The 18,591-nt window shown below is 36.0% G+C and overlaps 2 protein-coding genes across 2 annotated transcripts; one reads left to right on the forward strand and one right to left on the reverse strand.

Annotated features, from left to right (window-relative positions):
- Positions 1-2,463: 2,463 nt before the first annotated feature.
- LOC121265177 (pentatricopeptide repeat-containing protein At1g80270, mitochondrial-like) lies at positions 2,464-8,449 on the reverse strand. The gene is made up of 3 exons (XM_041168686.1): positions 8,296-8,449; positions 6,079-6,667; positions 2,464-3,851 (listed from the first exon to the last, which is right to left on the reverse strand). Exons 1-3 carry the CDS (start codon positions 8,328-8,330, stop codon positions 2,607-2,609), a joined length of 1,869 nt encoding a protein of 622 aa, XP_041024620.1. The 5' UTR covers positions 8,331-8,449; the 3' UTR covers positions 2,464-2,606.
- Positions 8,450-11,800: 3,351 nt separating this feature from the next.
- Positions 11,801-18,591, forward strand: LOC121265178 (arginine/serine-rich coiled-coil protein 2). Its single transcript, XM_041168687.1, is given in 8 exon segments — positions 11,801-12,003; positions 13,110-13,247; positions 15,878-16,547; positions 16,550-16,776; positions 16,874-17,008; positions 17,483-17,577; positions 18,020-18,088; positions 18,262-18,591. Coding segments are annotated over 7 exon segments (1,491 nt in total). The 5' UTR covers positions 11,801-12,003; positions 13,110-13,114; the 3' UTR covers positions 18,424-18,591.

The raw sequence follows: 18,591 nt of genomic DNA on the forward strand, positions 1-18,591 counted from the left end.
AGTGTTGGTTCGGCATGGTCCAAGTGGGTGGCTTGGACGTTGGCTGCATGGCACGGGCTGGAGCCGTGCGCTGGATGGCACGCCATGGGGCGTGCCACTAACCTCGCTGGTGCTCTGCAGGGTGGGCGTGGGCGTGCTGGCATGCGGCAAAGGCCCATGGTCAAGCTGATGTGCGGCAGGGGTTGCTAAGGCCATACGGGTGTGCGGCATGGTCAGTCTGGGCGTGCGCGCGCGCGGGGGCTGGCTTGCCTGTGCGGCGCCTGGGTGCTCGCAGGGCCATGCGGCCCACTAGTGTGTGCACGGATCTGCGCACTGCGAAGTGTCTGGGCGTGCGGCCCACTGGGGCGCCTGGTGCCGCGCGCATGCGCGTGCTGGCCTGCGCTACGCGCATGTGCGCGCGGGTCTGTGCTGCGCATGCTGCCGTGCGCCTGCTAGCCTCGCTAGCCTGCATGCTGGGCGCCCCGTGGGTGCCATCGCGCGGGCCAAGGCATGCATGCATGCTGAGCGCCCCGTGCGTGTCATCCCACGAGCCAAGGCATGGTTGTAGGCTAGCCAAGGTGCATGTCTCCACCATGACTAGGGCATGGGCGGCTCCTCTAGAGGCAACTCGACGTGGGGGTCTAACACAATAACGTAACCTGACATCCCGCAAGGAATGACCAACCCTACGCAAAACAACGAGTTGGGCTGCACAAATGACAGCTTACTTTAAAAGATTGCTTTGCATAGGCCTAACGGATGGCGAAAGTGTTACATTTCATCTCATTTTAACTAATTTTATTATTATAATTTTTTTAAATTTTCACATAAAATATAATAAACAATTCAACTTTTTTAAATAAAAATAATAATATTAAAAAATAATATTATAATAATATTTTATATAACTTTCATCTAAAATCATCTCAACTCATCTTATTATCCAAATGGGACCTTAGTCTTCAAAACATAGTTTAAAAAAAAATAGATATATAAAATACAATAACTCTCATCGATATTAACAAACATTTTAGTTTTATTTCAAATCTAAGAGCACTCTCATTGGATTAGTCAAAGTTAAAGGATATTTTTTATAAATGTAAAAGAAATTTGACTTTTAGTTATTCCATTCACATAAATCTCTACATTGGAATAACTATTTTTTCATTATATAATAATAAAATAATATAAGATAAATTTGGTTTTAGTTATTCACATCAAATCTCCACATTAGATTATACATTTATTCATTATATAGTAATGGATAACTAATAATTTCAAAAATATTTAATTTTTTTAATTATTAATTTATTTTATTTTATCATATTTTACTATTCTACCTATTATATATTAATTAATAATCATATTTTTATTAAATTAATATATCACTAACTCAAATTAATATATCAATTGTGATAAAATATATGATAAAAAAAAGGGAGAGAGAAATAATTAATAAAATATGTATTTGATATATGTACAGTAACCTTTAAATTTGGAAAAACTTTCGAAAGTCACTGTAGCCAAATTCTAAATATTTGAAATTTGGCTAATCCAATGTGAGCATATTTTACTCTCTAATAGCTAAATACTCATTGGATTTAACTTTTAACTAATCCAACGAGAGTGTACTAAGAATACTACTTTTAGGTGTGTTTTAATGTTAAGTTTAGTAGGTATTGTTTATTCTTTACTTTTCTTTAATTTCAAAATTAGGAATTTCTTTTAATGAAATATATAAAATACAATAAGCTTTGCATATGCTACGTTTATAAATCTCCTATTATGATGTATTAATCACATAGGATAAACTACAAGATGTATAATTAATGCGTCAATTACCATCTGGAGTTATTCTCACTCTGTTGACTGTATAGGTACCGTACCACAATGATGTAATTAATTTGTATGAATATTGTAATCACCTTTCATTAATTAGAAATTACTTGATATATTTTTATTTTGCAAAAAGAAATAAGAATATCATCTTGTTTTTGAATCGAGAATAATAACATTTTTACAACTATTTTATAAATTTATTTTACAATTAACTTATGTAATATTTTAATTTCATTAAAAATACTAAATTTTTTATTTAGTTTCAAATTTTACATAATTAAATTTAATTTAAAACAAAATTATGAAAATGATTACAAGTGTATGATTGCAGCTCTTTCAACCAAAAACTTGGCCTCACATCTTGTGCCTAGCGGAGTGGGGGTTGGATTTGTAGTAAACTAAACCCATAGCATAGTGTAATTCCAATGAGGGGATATGGAGTTATTGATGGTTATAAGCTAGAAATCGGCCACGAGTCCTTGCACGGGATAACAAAGTCAACAATACAAACTACAAAATAATGGCACAATACTGACAAGATCTTAGCATCCCTCAAACTCAAAAGGGTAGCAACAAACTTCCCATGCTATATCTAAAATCTCCAATGACTAAAGTATATGGATACACCATCTTAAGATGTGAAAATTTCCAAACACAACAATATAATAGTAAGAACATAATAATCCAAAATTATCAACCTACAAATTTATATTGTTGCAACAGTATATAAAAAGTTGACACTACAGTAGCTAGAGCGACCTGAAAGGAACAACAAGGTCACAAGTTCATCAATCAAGCAAATCTGACACAGGTGTCTTCCTAAACGCATCAACCTGTGCCAATTGGGCTGCCAAAGATCTGTTTGGGAATATATTATCTGCCTTCATCCTCTCCCTAAATCCATAAGCTGGCACCTTAGCATTTACATAAGCCTGCATTAGAGCTTGGAACTGCCGCATACGAGACACATAACCAGCCTGTCTCATCCTATGAAACATTTTTTCTGAATTATGGATATCACCCCTCTTAGCATACTGTTCCATAATAACCATGAAAGAGCTGAACATTGGCTTCATCTCGTTCTGTTGGGTTGCCTTCTGCAAGATGGAAGCAGCCTTTTCCACCTCCCCTGCCTGCACATAGAGCTTTACAAGTGCATCCCAAGTCAATGGGCCAATCCTACACCCACTATCCGCCATTCGCTTGATAAGATCCTTGCCCTTGGCAAGCATCTTATGATTTGCATACACCCTGAGAAGCACCGAGTAATGCTTCGACGTAACTGTATTCCATGTTTTCAACACCCTTTCAAAAACTGCCTCCGCTTCTTCAATCTTGTTCAATCTTCCCAATGCATCAATAGCAGCCATGCACTCCTCCAGACGAGGATTTGACTCGCATGCCTTCCAAACTCTACTCACCTCATCAGCCTTTCCCAGCTGTGCATAAAGAGGAAGTAACACTTGGCAAACCCAACGATTTTTTAAGTTGTCCCCTTCCATCTCCTTTAACATTGCCTCAGCTTTTTCTTTAAGTCCGCTTGAGACATAATGCTTAGCTAAGATGGACTGTGTATGAATGTCAGGTTCTAAGCCTTCAGCCTTCATTGTCTCGACAATTTGATCCATACCAGTTATGTCATTGGACTGGCCTTTGGCGTCTATTAAGACCTTATAAGTGAACAGAGTGGGCTTGACATTTTCTTTCTCCATTAATAATAATACATCGGCTATTTTCTTCTTGTCAAGCCTCTTGTAGAGTAGAAGCAACTGGTTGCAAGCAAATGATGTAATTGGGAAGTTTAGGTCCTTCATTTTATTGAATATCTCTTCGGCTTTCTTAGTGTTGTTAGCAGTGGAACAGTTTGCCAGCAGGGTTCGGTAGATTACCTCCCCTCTGAAGGATTTTGGGATCTTGCCAATGTAGTTCTCTGCCTGCTGGAGGCCACGTACCTTGGCAATCAAATCAAGGCGAGAAGCATAATCTCTCTCAGCAAAGTCAAGATGCTTATTTGTTTCCAGCCACTCTGAAAGCTGCAAAACCAATGAAGAATTGCCTCAAGTCCACAACTAATGCCATTATAGAACTAGAAATTGAAACTAATATACACCATAGGTGCCAGTAGATACTACCAATAGAATATTTTTTCCTTTCTGATAAGTACTTACCAATAGAATATTAACATTCTTTTCTAGACATTGGAGTTGTTTGGGAAAGAATCTCATCTCATCTCATTTCAAAAGTTCTCATAATTTTATTCTCAAACATCACTCAAATACAAACACTTTTCATTTCAAATTTTCAACTTTTTCATCTAATCATTACAACTTTTTCCCAAACTCCCAAACAAAACACAAAAAATAATAATATTTTTTCAAATTTCAAAACAAAAATTATATTAAAAATTTATATTTTAATATAATATTTTTATTCAACTTTTCTCTCTCTCATTCCTCAAAACCCAATAAAACATTTTAAATCAAACCATTTCACTACTATTCACAAACTATTTCACACAAATTCATAGAATTCTTATCTCATCTCATTCCCCAAACATCCATTAATGGTAGAACAAAAATGAAACAAAAATGAAAACAAAAATTAGCAGTCCAACTAAAACATGGATAGATGAGAGCTAAGGTTCCTATGGATGTTCTAGTCGCTTAATTCATCCTTGAATTCATATTTATGACTTCAATGCCCAATCTTTCTATTGTGCAGAATGGGGCTCGTTTGGCTATTGAAACATCTCATCTCATCATTCAAACATCACTCAAGCACAAACATTTTTCAATTTCAAATCTTCAACTTTTTCATTTAATCATTACCTAATCATTATAACTTTTCCAAAGTTCTAAATAAAACACAAAAATCAATTTAACTTTTCAAATCTCAGAACAAAAATAATATTAAAAAATAATATTATAACAATATTTGAACTTTATAATATTTTTATTCAACTTTTTCTCTCTTCTTTCCCAAAACCCCATAAAACATCTTAACTCAAACCATTTTATTACTATTCACAAACCATTTCACTTCTATTTACAGATTTTTCATCTCATTTGATCTCATCTTAACATCCAAACAAGGCCTTAACAAATGGACTCTAAACAATAAGAACTCGATAGTTTGTCAAGCCAAAATGGTGCTTTCAGACTGACATAATAAAGGTCGATACTGAGTACAGAAACAAAAGGCATTCACACATCTTTTGCCCAGTTAAACACCATAGACCATGCAACCGCAATAGGTCTTTTACTGAGTTAAACCCTAGACCCATGTAACACCCTAATGTCACGTGGATTGGATAAATCATCAGCTTTTTCACCTATGAGATGTGATCCCTAGATATTGTTTGCACCTAAGGAGTTCAAACCTTAGCCCTAGGGGGAGCATACCCCTAAGACCAAAGCCCTTACCACTTGGGCTAAATCCTATGGGTCAAATTAAAGTAAATATATCACTTAGACACTCATATGGGAATAGACCCATGTCCACATGCTCCACCCCTTATTTGAAGGAGGAGATGGCTCGAAGACATATCGGTGTATAACTCAAATCACTCCAAATTCAATTAAACCCTGGCCTAGAAAATGGATAGTGGAAGCAATCTCATCAATCCTGCTGATCTCATGCTACAACATAGTTCGACAAACAATGGAGAGAGAAACAGTAAAGAATCCTGCACCATTATATTGGCCCTAAAGTAATGCATTGAGAGTAACTATTTAGCTCTCAACCATTTTCTGTAAGTAACTTACTTATTGAAAAAAGTAGCCAAAAGCATAATACCAATCCTTCACTGTTATTGGGCGCTTCCTCAAATTGACCATCATTAAAATCCTCCCTAGCGTTGCTGTCCAGATAAGAAATGCCACTAAATGGCGCTATAACCTTTCAAATACTTCAAATGAAAATCAACTACCAACAGTTCTAAAAAATTTGAAATGCAACTTACATTCCATTTCAAAACTCTATGGAGAACTTAAAGAAAAAAACAAAACTCTATGGAGAAAGATCTAACCATTAAAAGTTGACGCCTTATTTTCTGCGTACTGTATTTAATATCTAAGACACTACAAATTCATATTTAGAAAAAATTATTAGTACAATTAACTGCTGCTATTTTTCCCCCTAATCAGTACAATGACCTGCTAGTTTGACCATTTAAGTCCATAAATATGAGGTATGAGAACAAGGTAAAACAATTCCCCGTGCTAGCTAATTTTAAGTGAATACAAACGGACATAAATTTACCTGCAATGCCCTCCCATACATCCGGCGTCTACGAAGATTAAGCATGGCCAGTGAGATCTCTGCCCGGCTCAATTCATTCCCTTGCTCAACCCACTTATCAAGCGCGCTATGAAAAGATGAACCTGAAGCAGCCAAGATGGCTTTGAACAGTGCTGATTGAGTCCTTTTCCTAGGTGTCTTTTTCTCACTTGGGTCAGTCTCAGTGTCTGATAACTCCAGCTCAATTTGAGAAGCCTCTTCAACATCATCATCAGCAAGTTCTGGTTCGGAAGTTAATTCATCATCACTTTCATCCTCTACGTCTTGATTTACCTCGGCACTAGAATGCGTCTCAAGTTCAGAGAAACCATCTTCTAAGTCATCCTCTCCGCTACTTTTTGCACCAGCTTGCGAAGAAAAACTGTGTCTACCAACAAAGAACTTTAAAGAATCATATGTTGGGTGGCAAAATCTTTTCAGAGGTTGAAATCTATCATATGGCTCTCGAGGAGACTCAAGGGAACCAGTCTTGACATCCTCTATACAAGTACTTGGCATTTCTACTTTCACACAAGAAACATGAGAAGTTCCTATGCTAAACCCTCGGCTCCTGAAAACAGGAAGAAACAAATAAATAATCAATCAAATCGCACAATATCAACAAGAGAAGCATGAATAATAGAAATTTTATTCAATTGCAGGGTTTGTTGTTAAAGAGTTTTTAAAAGATATCATAATAGTTGAGAGAGTAGATATCATTAAATATCGAAGTGTGAATATGATAAGGATACTGGTAGGTGGTGTATGGAATCCCACATTGTTTGGGAAGGAGAAGTTTTTGCTCTTTATAAGGTTGCAATGGAGCTCCAATTGTATCATTGACTAGTAATTTTGGAGTATAAGCCATGTGACTTGGGCCTTCCATTGGGGCATTACAAATGGTATCAGAGCCTATCCCAACCTGAAATGTGGGACTTGAGCCGTGCCACCTACGATAAATTGACCCAACGAGGACATCGAGAATTTAAGGAGGGGAGATTGTGATAACCCGTATGATAAGGATAAGAGTAAGTGGTGCATGAGATCTCACATTGCTTAAAAATAAGAAGTTATTGCTCTTTATGAGGTTCCAATGTGGCTTCAATTGTATCATTGACTAGTCATTTTGGAGTCTAGGCCATGTGACTTGGGCATTTCATTGGAGCGTTACAGGAAGAGAGTTATGGGAGAAAGTTTTCACATGCAGAATCCAGCAAAAGGTTGGAAGGTTTGGACAAAAAATGGGATAACAAAACTTAAGGGATAGCAGCTACAATGGGTTTTACAGAAATAATGGAATTCTTCTTTGCTGCTGCGGTGCATTCAAGTTCCCATGCCGAACCTTCCCTTACCACTTTTTAATATCAACAGTGTAACACCTGGACTGTGTAATTGTGTATATGAACCATTAAAAAATAAATGAATTTGACAAGATGCCTTCCCCGAATAAACAACTTAATCAGAAGGAAGAAATGCTAACTCGTGAATAACGTGCAACACAAAACTTACACAGTTTGAAACTACTAATTTTTTTTTTTTATCGGCGGTAAATAAGATTTTATTGATCAAATAGGCGAAAGCCCAAGTACATGGGTCATAAGCAGGTGGTGAATAATGGAAACGAAGTTGGCAGACCAACTACTCAGAATAAAAAAATACATGATGGCGAGAATTTGATTACCGCTAGTATAAAATTTGCGTTTCATCACCACGACATGACAGGAAATGAGAAAATACAAGAAACGCATAAAATTTTAAGCCCAAAATTCCACTTCTATTCTTTTTCACTCTCAAAAAGAACCAGACGTTATTAGAAAATATGAACCAGAGGAAGGACGTTTTTCAATAATAAACAAAAACGACAGGAACCATAAAAAGCTCTCACCGTCCTTCCCTTTCCACTGTAACAACAAATAAGTACACATATACGCGGTAAGAACAAACCAACCAGCCAACGAAGCCATCAATCCTAAACATCCAACTTCCCTGTCATTTTCCTTAGTTTTCTCGGTAACAAACCAGAGGGATCGGATGCTAAAAACCCAAAGAAGCATACTTTTCGTTATAAAGAAGAAACCAACAAAGAGTAGCCCATTTAACACCCAAAATCCAACTTGCCGTCAATTTCCCCAATTTTCTCAGTATTTAAACAGATACAAATTCCCATCCACTCACTTATATATACACACACAGGCTTACCTGAGAGGAATAGAAGTACGACGAAGAGCCCACATTGTGAAATGAGAAGTATTTGCAAGGAAATCCGAGAACCAAATAGTGAGCTGACTGGTTAAAAGGAGAGTATAAAAACGAATGCAAGCTCTTCTTAAACCCTAAAAACCCTACCTAGGACCTTTTGGTAATTTAACTGGCTCTGATTATATGATTTTCTTATTTCAGAAGTTCCATCGGATTAGAATAATGTATGGATTGATTATATAAACGACGTGAGAAATATTTATAAATAATAATGAGATAATTTGTAAATAGCAGTGGAATGATTTAAATTAATATATTTATGAAATTTTAGAAATAAAAAGTTGAATAAAACAATTATACAAGTTTAAAAAGTGTAAAAATATAATTTTTTTTTGGAGATCTGAAAATGTTGAATATTTTTTTAGAATTATTACAGACACAAAGATTTACATAAAGTAAACATACAAATTGATATGATTTTATGAAATTCATTAGATCTACTTTATAATAAAAGTAATTTTATAATCTGACGTACCACATCAAACCACATCAGTTTATAGATTTATTTTTGTATAATCATTTTGTGACTAAAGTATTTTCCATTTGAAATTGAAAAATATTTGTGTTAGAGTGATGTTTGAATATTGAAATTAGATGGGATGAGATGAGATGATTTGAAAAGTTTGTGAAACCAAACCAATCATTACAACATTCTTAAACTTCTAAACAAAACACAAAAAACAATTCAACTTTTTCAAATCTTAAAACAAAAATTATATTAAAAAATTATATTTTAATCATCTTTTAATTTTATAATTTTTTTATTCAACTATTTAACTCTCCATTTTCAAAATCCCATAAAAATCTTAACTCAAACCATTTACTATTATTCACAAATTATTTTATTATTATTCACATATTTCTTATCTCATTTTATCTCTCATGTGTAACCAAACTAGGTCTAAAATTATATCTACAATCGGATCTACAAAACACATAATCTACATGACTTGAACTTATTTTTCAAATTAAATTATATCATGTAAATATTTTACTAAACAGAAATGCTACTCACAATCGAGCTGCGGCACCCCCGCGTCATCGTGTCCAACGTGGCCAAGCAACAACGTCGTTTGCACTCTGTCTTCGTTCCCATTTCGCCCCCATCCCCACGAATGTTATTCTTCACTCTGTCTTCGTTTCTTCGTCTTCTACATCCATACGAAGCCCCATCGTCCTCCACGAAGTCGAAGCCCGCCGCAGCCCAATCTTTGTCTTCTCCACAATCAGTCGTCGTGTTCTCCACGAACCCACAGAATCCACACGAACACCCAAAGTCATTGTCATCGTCTTCTCCACCACTTCCCTTGTTCCTGTGTCCCCAGTCTTTTAGTAGAAGAAAGACAGCACTGCAACGAGTTTAGACTCAAGATTCAACCAGACCCTAAAAAATGTTCAAGGGTTCAGATCCTTAATTCTCAAAGTTTTCATTTCCCATTTCTTAATTATTTTTACTTAGGAGAAAGGCTCATGATCTCTCATGGAGATGCTTGCAAAGTTCCTCGGTGGAGCTATTGCAATCTGGGTCTTTTTTTACTCTTGTATAAAAAAGACTTCACCCCAAATCCCAGAAGTTCATCTTCCCGAGCTCCCTCTTCTTGCAAGTTGCTCTGTTTTGAGAATTGAAATTAACTGAGGTTTTGTAGTCTTGCGTGATATTGTGACTGTAAGAGATTTGAAGAAGTTTCTCATTGTCATTGCTGACTTTTGGGTTCTTTTAATTGTCAGTTATTTTTATGCTTTTGGTATAAATCAGCAAGGGAATTTGTGTAATTTATACGATCTGTGGAATTGGGTTGGGTGGGTTCGTTATGCTCTGTTCCGTTTGGATTTTGGAAAAATTTAGGTAAGCATCTGAACTGAGATTTAGACCATGGAATTCAAAGTTATCATGATTTGGGGGTGTTCGTGTATTCGTGGAGAAGACAAAGGCTGACTGTGGAGAAGATGATAGGGGCTTCGTAGGTTGTGGCTTTGTGAGGTGGTGACTTTAATGGAGAAGACGAAGATGAGGGGGGCTTTGATAGGGAGAAGACGAAGACAATGGGGATGGGGATGGGGCTTTCGATAGGGAGAAGACGATGGGGATGACTTATGACGTCGTGGGGATGGGGGTTTCGATGGGGAGAAGACGAATGATTTCAATAGAACTTAGATGAAGGGCTTCGATGGGCCAGAGTCGCAGACAACTCTTCTCAAATTAGAACGACGTCGTTCCTCATACTGCCATGTCGGACTGTGATGATGCGGGGGTGCCGCAGTTCGGTTGTGAGTAGCATTTATGTTTAGTAAATATTGAGAACACCAACTTGAAAATATAAACTAGAATGTACAGTGCTATGTATATTAATTTTGCCAGTATAAAGTATGTCCGTAACTATTCCTTTATATTATTATTGAATGAAATTTGAAAAATGCAGAGTTGTCAATAAAAAAAAACATTAGAGTTGCTAAATAAAAGGTGTAATATTGATTTAAAATACTAGTTTTATTTAAAACCATGTTATTAAAATTAAAATAATACAATTAATTTACTAGCCGAGTAATACTCTGACAAATAAATAGTTCTTACAGAAGTTATTTGATATTTTATAAATATGGAAAATGTGACTCTCGTCTTATAATAACATACTCTATAATAAAAATTATTTTTTTAAATACAAAAAATAATTGAGGTGATATTATATAATAGGATAAGAGTATTGCATATCTGTATTTTAAGAATATGCAATAAGTACTCTACTCTTAACTATTTTTACTCAAACAACGTATATGACATTTATCATCACCAACATAAAAAAATAGAGACGAGATTATATAATTTTATATATTTTTTATAAGTTTATATATATTTTATAAGTACTGGATATAGTCCTATTCATAGTATAATACCCTCTATCAAAAGAAATAAAGATTAAATAACAACGAGTAACGTAATATATAATTATAGAGTGTATAAATCTTACAAATTCTGTTAAAAAATCAAAGTTACAATTAAAAAATTGATATTTTTATGTAGATCTCAAATTTATTAATTTTTATTCAAAGAGAGTGCAGCCATGACTATACAAATTTTATTCAAAATAATGTCACAACAGTCTTGAAGAATATAAATATCGCGCGATTGTTTTAAAAAAGAGTGAGATCTACTATTAAAAAATTAATTAATTATTTTTATTTGAATCCTGTATTTACTTACTTTTTTTAAAAAAATTACACGATACTTACACAGTCTACAATTACAAATATCATTATCTTTTGTTCAAATAAAAACACACACAGGTGTTTAGGTAAGGCTTAAAAAAGAACACACTAATAAACATAAGTACATTTAAATTATCTTTATTACTAATTAGCATATTAGATATTATAATTGACGGCTAAGAAAAATATTATTCATTCTCATCAATAGAGATGATTCTTATTTCCTATTTAAAATTGGCTAAAATCCTGGAGAGCGTACTGTGGTCTCGGGTTCATCCTATCATACTCTCTCGTTTCCCTCCTGCTCAGCCTTAAAGCCCCGAGCACAGCAGCCCGTGAAAGAGACCATAATCACGAATTACTCAACACACGGAAATAAGTCCCGGAAGATGAACCGATTCTTCTACAACTTGTAGACTACAAGTGAATTCCACAACCACTCAGGTGCGAGTCCTCCAATCCGATTTGTGTTCTTTTTTTCAATCGAAATTTTGTGTTTTAACGTTTTAGCATGATTCACTTTGGAAACCCTAGATTCGGTATTTGCTTTGCTCCTAACTTTTTAAGTCGGTTTTTTTTTCCTCTTTTGAATTTAAGAAAACTATTGACTGTTTGGATAGGTATATCCACTTGGGTGGTAATACCTCACAGGATCTGTGAGGAGTTATTCGGGAAAAAAAGTCCGGAGTTGACTCCTCTTCGATCCCCTTTCCCTCCATTTGTACCGTGAGTTCCCCTTCCGTTTTTTAATCGGAGGAGGTTGTACATGGGTAACCCGAGCCCGATCCTGATTGACGAGAATTGACGAATACACAAAAATGCCATTTATGAGATTCATTTTTTTTATTTTTTTATTGGCACCGGGTGTCTGGAACAGCGTCCCATCTAATCTCGGGGGTACATGCCTTTGACAATGAGTTTTCTGTAAGTGCATCTCAGGTAATTCAAGAGGAATATTTTCCCGTCCGATGGCCCATAGAGATTGTTTGCACCCAAGGGAATTTGAACCTTAGACCTAGGGAGCATACTCCCAAACCCAAGGCATTTACCACTTGAGCCAACTCCTAGGGTTGCCATTTATGAGATTCATAAAACTATGTATTAGCTGATTGTATACGTACATGAATATGCACGTTTGTGTTTTGTATTCCTTTGGCTACAAATGTTTTTCCTCAGCAAACAAATGCAGGGATGGGAATGCAGATTGGGACACCGTTTAATTTCTTCCCTCCTAGTTTGAGCTTATCTTTTTAGTAAATTTGGTTTTATTTTAAAGACCGTAATCATGCATACATAGGGCAGACAATGTTAGGTGAATTTGTAAACTATATATTAAAAACATTCATTAATCATTTTGTTATTACAAATGTCTCATTTTTTATTTCAATCTTTATGATTTATTAATTTACCATCTACGCAGTTTTATTGTTTCTCAAATATATATATGTGTGTGTTGGATCTCTGGAGGATGTTTAAACCATAAATTATCAGCTCTAGTAGTGTTCTTTTGTATGCCTCTTCTTATGGTGTTGGTGCTCTTACTGTGCCAGGAATTATGGATTCAAACTTGCAGTCTCCACCCTTGGATGACGCTGATGCAAAGACACAATTTCGTAAGCCATCTACAGATGCAACAAACAGGAAGTATCGGCGCCATACTCCAGTTAGTGGGTCATCTTCATCTGATGGTTAGTTTTTTAACTTGGTATGGTTTTCAGGGGATACAATGTTCCTTGAGTGGAGATTTAACATAATATTGTGGCCAGTGTCTCATAATAAAGTTGACAATCTTTCTTCATTTTTTAGCATTGCTAAAATGTGATTATATGATTTATGCCATTGGCCTTACCAAAAAAAATAAATAAATAAATTGATGTATGCAATTGGCTTAATGGGTAGTCAGGTTGATTGTAGTTTCTTCTCTTTATGTAATGTTGATTTCTGCTGTTAGATGGGAAGTTATAACATAATACCATTTGATTAAACAATTTTTTTGTGTAGTATTTATTAAAATACCCACCCATGGGTAGCCCAAGTGGTAAGGGCGAACTTGTGTGCATGAATCCCATGTCACAGGCTCGATTCCCCCTGGGATCAAATTGCGATTTAAGTGGGAGGACATGGCGGTGGGTTGTTGTGCTAGTCTCCCCGGGAGTTTAGCTTCCATGGGTGAGTCCTATGGGCTCTGCCGTGGAGTGGTTCCCCTGTCATAAAAAAAAAAATAATAATAAAATAAAATAAAATTATTGAAAAAAATTGTTTGTGTAGTAAGGTATGCATGATATAAATTGAAAACTGTGACTGGGGTGAGGATAAGGTGAGGAAAGGGGGTTATAGTTTGTGAAAAAACGTAGCGTCACTTGAAGAGAATAAGAGACTGTATGAAATATTTGTCAGAGAAGAGAACTGACAAGTGAAAGGCAAGTTTAGGTGTCCATGAAGCAGCTTCACTATTTCACTTATTTGGAATTTGAACTTTTTTGGTCCAGACGAATGTGAGATAACCTTACAAGGCACGATTCTAAAATGCAGTTGTTGGGATATCCTAATCTGGCGGTTTCTTATATCACGGATTTTGGAATTCTTTGTAGAATGTGGGTCCAGTTATGATTGCTTCATGCTGAAACTTTTAAAGGTTCATTATAGGTGGACTATGGGGACTATTTGACTCTGTTTGCATCGGGAGGAGTTTAGGCTTTTGTATTTCCATACATTTTTGAAGAGTCCAACTTCAAAGGCACTCTGTTGTGATACAATAAAGATTTGGAAATATCTAGCCTCATCTATTCACTAATTAAAAGAATATAGATTTATTCTCATCTAATCCTTTTTGTTTGCCTTCTGGTTTTCACCATTCATGTCCCATTCCTCTTTGGTTCTTGCCCGTGCTTTAGTTTTGTAAAGAGGGTGGCAAATATCTTTTTGAATTTTTTACAGATAAATTATATCCAGAAAACGATTTTAAAAAGGAAGAACAAGCTTGCACCGGGCACACTTATTCATTGAAAGAGAAACTCAGAAACAAATGTACCACTTGTATGCTCATCTAAATAAGTAGGTGGTGTTACATTTATTTTTTTAGTTGTTGCTTCTATTGAAAGCGAAGTTAACTTCTAGCAAAAAAGAGTTTCTTGAGGAGCATTGTATATGGGATGTACACCAAATGGGCTCAACCATCAGGATTCCTAGACTTTGTTTTTCTTCTTTCCCATAATTTTCAAGGAGGTAGTGTCATCACTATGACTCTTTGCTTTTAGACATCTTTTTCTCATATGATCCTTTTTTGGTCCCAACACTTGGGCATAGTTTGGGTATTGAGAATACCTCACTACTATTCATTTTTTTATTATCAAGGTTCAACACCTCATGAGTGTAAACAATCCTTTGGGGCCATACCCCCTAGTGAAAAGCAGCAATTTAGCTAGTTCCGTGTAGGGAAACTTTCGAGGGTGTGGTGCATGGGACCGCGGGACCGAGGTTTACTCTGCAGGGGTGGGTCCGAAGGTCCCACCCTTGGAGAGGTTCCCCGACATTAAAAAAAAAAAAATATTACTTTTCACTTACTTTTTACTACTATTCAATATTTTATCATTATTTTTTCATTAATATTCACAGAATACTTGAAAATACCTCACTACCCAAACTCGACCTTACTGTAAAAGCAATGGGAAAATAATAATAATAGAAAATGCAAAAATTTCCTGTGCTGTATCTAATATATTTTCAGACTTAAAGAATGAGCTAAAACAACATCCTACTGCAAATGCTCTGCATGAAATAATCAAGATTGATATGTACTTAATTACAAAGTATTCCTACAATTGGGCATTTGGGCCAGTTAAAATTTTCTTCCTTATAGTTATTATATTCTAAAAGAATTTTTACAGGTTTTTATCTTCTCAAGATTTTTCTTTTAATCACTAAACGTCCATCTTTACAATAGGAAGTTTAGTCATTACAAAATGAAGAAAACAAAGTAACAGCGATGAAGTATCAAACCAGGAAGAAAATTATTGTTCAATATTCATAAAAAATTATTGTTCAAGATTCTTATGTGTGAACTCATGTATTATTTTTGTTAGTCTGAAGTTATTTTTGAACTCATATTCAGAAGTGATTCTTCCTCATACTTCTGTTCATTGACTAAGATATTCTTTATCTTGGGGTTGGGGGTAGATTAACAACAAAAGTAATATATATATTTCTGAATGTGATGGTGTTAACATTGTACAAGATCTCGGAGTAGTTTACATGTCACTTGGTTAGTCAGTTTTCTATTTGCTTATTTTGCTGTTTATGATCACCTTTATGCACGCAGAAATTCCTAAGCGGGGCCGAAGCCGTAGCCCAAATATCTCGAGGGATGACACTGTGAAAGTCTCAGAACAGCAACCAAGAAGGAAGGATGATGGGAGGGAATTAGAAAGGGATTCGAGCAGAAGCCATTATGGTAGAAGTGGTGATTATTATAGACATTCTGGTCGACAGTCCTCCAGGGGTTCCCATGGTTACTCTAGGCATGAGGACTACATGCATGACAAGCATGTGGATGAAGAGGAGAGAAACTATAAGAGGCTATCCTCTCGTTCTGGTCGAGAGTCAAAGGGTGGCAGTCATTCTGAGCATACACGAAAAGAAAGTGAACAGAGTAGGCCAAGAGAATATTCGAGAAATGTGGACAAGTATTCCCGTGATAAATATGATGCGCCTAGAAGCAAGGATAAGGACATAGAAGCCTCATTTTTAGAACAGCAGAAATATAGAGAGAAGGATTCGTCATCTGATAGAGCTGGATATGGTAAGAGACATGCTCTTTCTGAAGATGTTGAGAGGGGTAGGTATACAAGGGACAGTGACGGCGGTCGAGAGGTGAAGCGAGATTATCATAGGAGTTCAGGAGATTACAGAGGTGACAGACTTTCCTATGAAGAGACCTGGGGCACCGAAGTGGCTCAACTTCTGGAGGGGATAGTGGTAAACATCGCCTGAAGGATGCTTATAAGAGTGACCCAGTGGAACTGGATAGTCAGAGGCTATCTAAAGAAGAAAAGAAGAAAAAGGATGACCGCGAAACTGACAGAGATAAGGAGCAGTACAATAGAGAACCAGGGGAGCTTGTTGAAGATAAGTCTGCTTTTGTGACTGAAAATCAAGAATCTCCGGCCAAAAAATCAAAGCTGTATAGTTTGGACAAGGACAGTGACTATAGGAAAGATGGTACCTTTGCTTTAAGTTTCTTCCTATATTCTTTTATTTCATAATATTTTCCTATGCTGTTTCTGATAGCTTGATACTATTTATGATCACATCACAGTTAAACCTGTTTCGAAGTTCTCATCTGTAGCTGAGGATGCTAAAATGACTCCAGGACAGGGCCAGGCCAGTGACTCCGATGCTGCTAATGATCTAAATGCTGCGAAAGTTGCTGCAATGAAAGCCGCTGAATTAGGTATTTGATATGTTGTCACTAATGGAACTTTCTCTCAACCATGTGTTGAAATCTTAAGTCCTTGTATCCTCGAAGCAAATGCCAACCTGCTTATCACAAAATTATGTGGTTTGGGGTTCTCATTTTGAAAGTGTAATTTTGATTATTTAAGAAGGATATAAAAAAAAAGGAAGGAAAGAAAGAAAGACTCAATGGAACTTTTGGTGGTTTCACAAATTTTTAAATGTTGTATTTTCTACTTGTAGCGAACTGGATTTTTTATTTATTAACATGCTTGCAATTTTTTTTTTTTTTTTTATAAACAACATGCTTGCAATTAAATGCAAAGAGAATTTCAATGTAAAGTGGAAGGTGGTACTAGAGATCTGATATGTCCAAATAATTAGACATTGGACATTATTGCCACCCAATACTGGATTGTAATAGGTTTGAACTCTATCTATACTCATTTTGAAGCTTTTTGGCATACAACAGTAAATAGGAATCTTTTTGGAGTTGGAAGTTGCATGACTGCCGACCAAAAGAAGAAGCTGCTGTGGGGAAACAAAAAGAACACAACTACCGAAGAAGTATGTCTGATGATTGCTTCCATTTCATCCATTTAACATATTTTGAATTTTACGATTATGGTACTCATTCCCTCAGCACCATAGAAACAAATGTTGGGTTATCCAAGATTTTTAGAAGATCTTTTGTAAGTTTTTACATAATTTAGAATTTTAAAAAACCTTTCTTGAAAATTGCACAATTGTTGTTGTTGCAATGTTGGAGAAGGATTTGAACCATATGGTCCAGAATGCAATGGCAGTTCTATGATTGTGCCTTCCACCTTTTATGTATCTTATTACTGCCTGAAACTTAATTAGTGCGAGGCCCAGAAAGAAACTGCTGCTTTATTTTATGCCAGAGCTGTTAAATTATTTATGTTTACTCATATTTTACCTATCAAAAATAATTATTTATGTTTACTCTCGCCTTGGGTTTTCTTTTGAAAATATTCTTCTTCTACAGTCTGGACACCTTTGGGATACATCGCTGTTTTCTGATCGTGAACGACAAGAAAAATTCAACAAACTCATGGTAAATCTCCATTGCTCCTACTTGTTCCATTGCTTTTTGGTTGACATTGTTAACAACATATAGAAACTTTCATTGCCTGGTCCTGAATGGCTCACTCATTCCATTGGAGTTTCTTCACCTACTAACACATTTTTAGAGTCTGAGGTTGCATTGGTGCCTATGGCCAATTGTAGGGTGTGAAGGGCGACTTGAAGTTGGAGCACAAAGCCGACGAACAAGATGGGGGCAACCTCCTTCGAGCCGAGAAGCAGAAAGAACTCCAATTGGATTTAGAAAAGCAGTACACTGCCGGACTCCGACGAAGGGATGGCCGTACTGTTGGATTAGGTCTTTAACTATTTGCTATGGATTTTTCTGCACTCGAATGTGTTGCAGTTCTAAAATGCTTTGCAACATTTTGTTGTACTCTTGCGGAAGAGTTATGTTTCTTGTAGTTTCATACCTACGGAATGTTTGGGAGGATATGCTCTGTTGTTGTTGGAACTGTTCAGATTTTTGCAAAA

This window comes from Juglans microcarpa x Juglans regia, chromosome 5D (assembly GCF_004785595.1).
Source record: "Juglans microcarpa x Juglans regia isolate MS1-56 chromosome 5D, Jm3101_v1.0, whole genome shotgun sequence".
In the NCBI taxonomy this organism is placed as follows: Eukaryota; Viridiplantae; Streptophyta; class Magnoliopsida; order Fagales; family Juglandaceae; genus Juglans; species Juglans microcarpa x Juglans regia.